A 3,481-nucleotide genomic window follows, 5' to 3' on the forward strand; every position below is an offset into this window, starting at 1 on the left:
ACAAAAAAAAGGACAAAATAAAAATAAAAGAAACAAAGGAAAGAAAGCAAAATAAAATAAAAACAGAGACAGGGCGTCCATCTTCAGCAGGCCAGACTTCGATCTCATTTCCCCCATGAAGGTTTCACTTGGCGGCAGGTTTAGTGGCATGGCAAACAATGCCTAACTCAGGCAAGTGTAACAGGTCTGCCTTGGCCAGTCTAGTCATCTAATAATGCACAAATATCACACAGAGAAAACATACAAAACCAAATTAATAGTCAAAATCCATCTACCAGATAATGTGGACATAAAATTTAGAATGATTAGGGTGGCAACTTTGTTTATCTTTCAACCTTTGCGTTCTCAAAGTACAATGTTTAAAGAAAAAAGCTACTGATACACACACAAAAGTGCCGTACTTTGACAGCTTAATAATGTTACTCCATTTAAAACTGCATTTTTCTTAAACTACTTATTAAATGTCACAGAATTAACACTGTTTTTTCATTGTGTGGTGATACCCTCCGCATGCTCCCCTGATTTACCACTGTTTAAATACACTCCAAATTTCACATTTTATTCTGGTCTTCCAAAACTCAGTGCATGAAATGTCTTATTACTGGCACCGTTGGCCAAAGATATAATTTTACCTCCTGGAGAATATAGCCATCACTACTTTTAAAGCCTGTGATACACTCCACTGACTCCATTAACAACATGTCATATGGTACATATCAAAAATCAAAAATCTTGTGCTGTAGTCTCCAAAGCCATACTTATTCCACACATTAAATTCGTCGGAAAGTTAAACTTATATAAATTCACATCTTTATAAATTAAAATCAGTGATTCTGTTAGCAAGTTACATGGAAACAGCATTCTGACATTAAAAAAAAAATTTGTCCTTGCAACCCAATCACTTTTTCACCTCATTATGCATAAATCTCTGTAGAATCCAGAATGATTTTGAAGGGTGACAATTTTTCTGTACTAGGTTTTCTCAGAAATGCCTAATAAGTCAGCAACAAATGGGATTGGGAAAGGATTTGTCAGAACTTTGGGTTTATTCTCTTTCCATTCATCGTCCACCATCAAGAGACACAGGAAAATGTAGCTTTACCTGCCTGTTGCCACATCACGTCAGGCAGTGATCTCACCACAAGAAAACCACCAGGAAGTGTTGTTCATTCATTAGGCAGCAATCTTCCCTTCTGGCAGTACTGAATTTTTTGATGAAACGTAAAACTGATATCCTGAATGATTTTTAGTCAATTATTTAGGGGCAATTTTTCAGTAATAAGGACTCTGGTCCCATTAGCCTCTACAGAGCTTCAAGTGGATGCAGCAATATCCTCTCTGTGGTTTATCAAGAAGTTGAAAATATAAAACCAAGAAGTCCCCAAAACAAGGTGTAAAAACAACCAAAAATCCAGGTTCACAGAGACAAACATACGTGCCATATGCCTGTATTAAGAAGGCTACAAGGACAGGCAGCATACTGTAGGCCAATGTAACCTCAAATGAAAATACTTAAGAGAGTCTATGAAGTTTTGGAGACTTGTCAAGAGTTTGCTAGGAACATCCCAGACCATTATTACAGCAGCACTAATACTATCCAGACCATGATGTGGCAAACATGCCAAAAATGGTACTCTAGGACCCCTGTTAAACTCCATGAGGTCAATAGTATTTTTTGAACCAAAACCTGGCTCTCGCAGTTAGAAGAGTTAGGTTAATAGGAGGAATTTCTGGACTTGCTGCAGTTCAATCAGACTAAATACTGCTGTTCGTAGCAAAACAGCTACCATGTTCTAAGCGAAGTTAGGTTCACTCCACCAGCTGGAATTTTTCCACTCCAAAGAAGCAAAATGTCCAGAACCAAATGGGCAGATGCTCAGTTCCACAATGATCCCAATGAAGTCAATGGGGCCCTGCTTAACTCCAGCACTATGCCTGCTGTAGGGCCATGCTTCATGAAACAGTATGCAGTTCTGGGATATTATACTAACAGTAGGAACTACCTTGTATTCAATACATCTGCAAAAGTAGGGCCTCAAAGGTAGTTAAAGGAACACTTGTAAATTTAGTATTAACCAAGCTTTTCATTTTATTAAAAGTTTTAAAAATATTTTACGCTGTAAGGGTTCTGTACAGATCATTATATTTTTAAATAGGTATCTGGAAACCAAAAAAGAGAGTACCAGTATTTGTAAGAAAGGCTTCTTATGGTACACAAAGTAATATTTTCCACAGTAACAAGAATGGAAATTTGAATTCTTTTCATTAAACTAGCAGGTAAACATACATATTCAAACTGTAATGATCACCATGAATGCTAAATATTTTAGGTTAGATGAAGCCAAAATGGGCAAGTGCATATATCACATTTCAAGATAAAATAGGGATTCAGTCTAAAAAAAATTGGAAAAATAACTGGTATCTAAAAAAAAAAAAAAATCAACCCAAAAACCCACAACAGAAAACCCCACCACACACCAAAGGTGATACATTAAGACCCAAACAGCAATGTAATTGGTGCCAGGAAACTGCCTAATTTTTCCAGTGCTCCATTGACTTCAGTGAGACCTCTGAGAATAGGCTTGCCAACATACACCACACTGAAGGGAATTATCTATACAATTGGGTTTCTTTGCTCAATTTCAATTTCGTTTCAGACTTCCCCCACCCCCCCCAACCCCACCCCAAAAGCAGTAAAATAAAATAACAACAGAGCACCACCTCCTTACACGGAAAGCTTAAAACAATTAGCAGACATGACAAAGACCAACATTACAGAATAACGACTAAAATACCAACCTTCTGCGCAGGGCACAACTATCAAAGCTCTGTCAATAAAAACCGTGTTAGTGAGATGCTGGGCCACACCAACACTCGATGCTTCACGAAACTTAATATAACATACTTTGGAGGAAAAAGCAAGAGGTGCATTGCTGGAAGGAAAGAAAAAAAAAACCCACAATTAGTCACATTAAAAAATCGTATGCAGGTATTTTTAACTACGGTTCCTTAATAAAAAATTAGGTTTTAGACTTCCTGGCCGTTAGCCAGGAGGCAAGAGTACTGAAATTTACCAATTTGACGACTTACTATGTCCCTGAAAAAAGCATCGCATAGCACTTCCACATTTTTAATGGAAACTTACAGAAGCCAAAAACCAAAATTAACAAGGCTAATCTTCTTTTATAATCTTGCTAAATAACACTGACCACTACCATCCAAATTACTATTGTAAGTAATAGTAATTACTACTATTATCACTATTATCCCGGAGCATGGGAACAGAGCAGGCAAGGGAGGCGTGTGACAAGGCCCAGCCACGGCCCCCACTCGGAGGAAAGCCATAACTAGGAAAAACACGGTGACTCAGAGGGTGCTCCTGCTCAGGGACGCTGCTGCCCAGGCCTCTGGCTGCAGGGGGTGCCTGAGCCCATCACTCACAGCTGGGGGCAGCAAAGACAGCCCCTGTGTGAGGGGTGAC

At 38.6% G+C, this 3,481-nt stretch overlaps 1 protein-coding gene across 1 annotated transcript in view; it reads right to left on the bottom strand.

The window, feature by feature from the left end:
* LOC104511977 (serine/arginine-rich splicing factor 11-like) overlaps nucleotides 1-2,933 on the bottom strand; it is a gene marked incomplete at both ends in the record, with an annotated part of 9,317 nt that extends 6,384 nt beyond the window's left edge. The window contains one exon of the mRNA XM_010154788.1: nucleotides 2,800-2,933. Coding sequence (XP_010153090.1) covers nucleotides 2,800-2,933 — 134 coding nt within the window. The remainder of the gene's footprint in view (nucleotides 1-2,799) is intronic.
* Between the last annotated feature and the right edge of the window lie 548 nt (nucleotides 2,934-3,481).

Source organism: Eurypyga helias, unplaced genomic scaffold (genome assembly GCF_000690775.1).
Source record: "Eurypyga helias isolate BGI_N326 unplaced genomic scaffold, ASM69077v1 scaffold12037, whole genome shotgun sequence".
Taxonomy (NCBI): Eukaryota; Metazoa; Chordata; class Aves; order Eurypygiformes; family Eurypygidae; genus Eurypyga; species Eurypyga helias.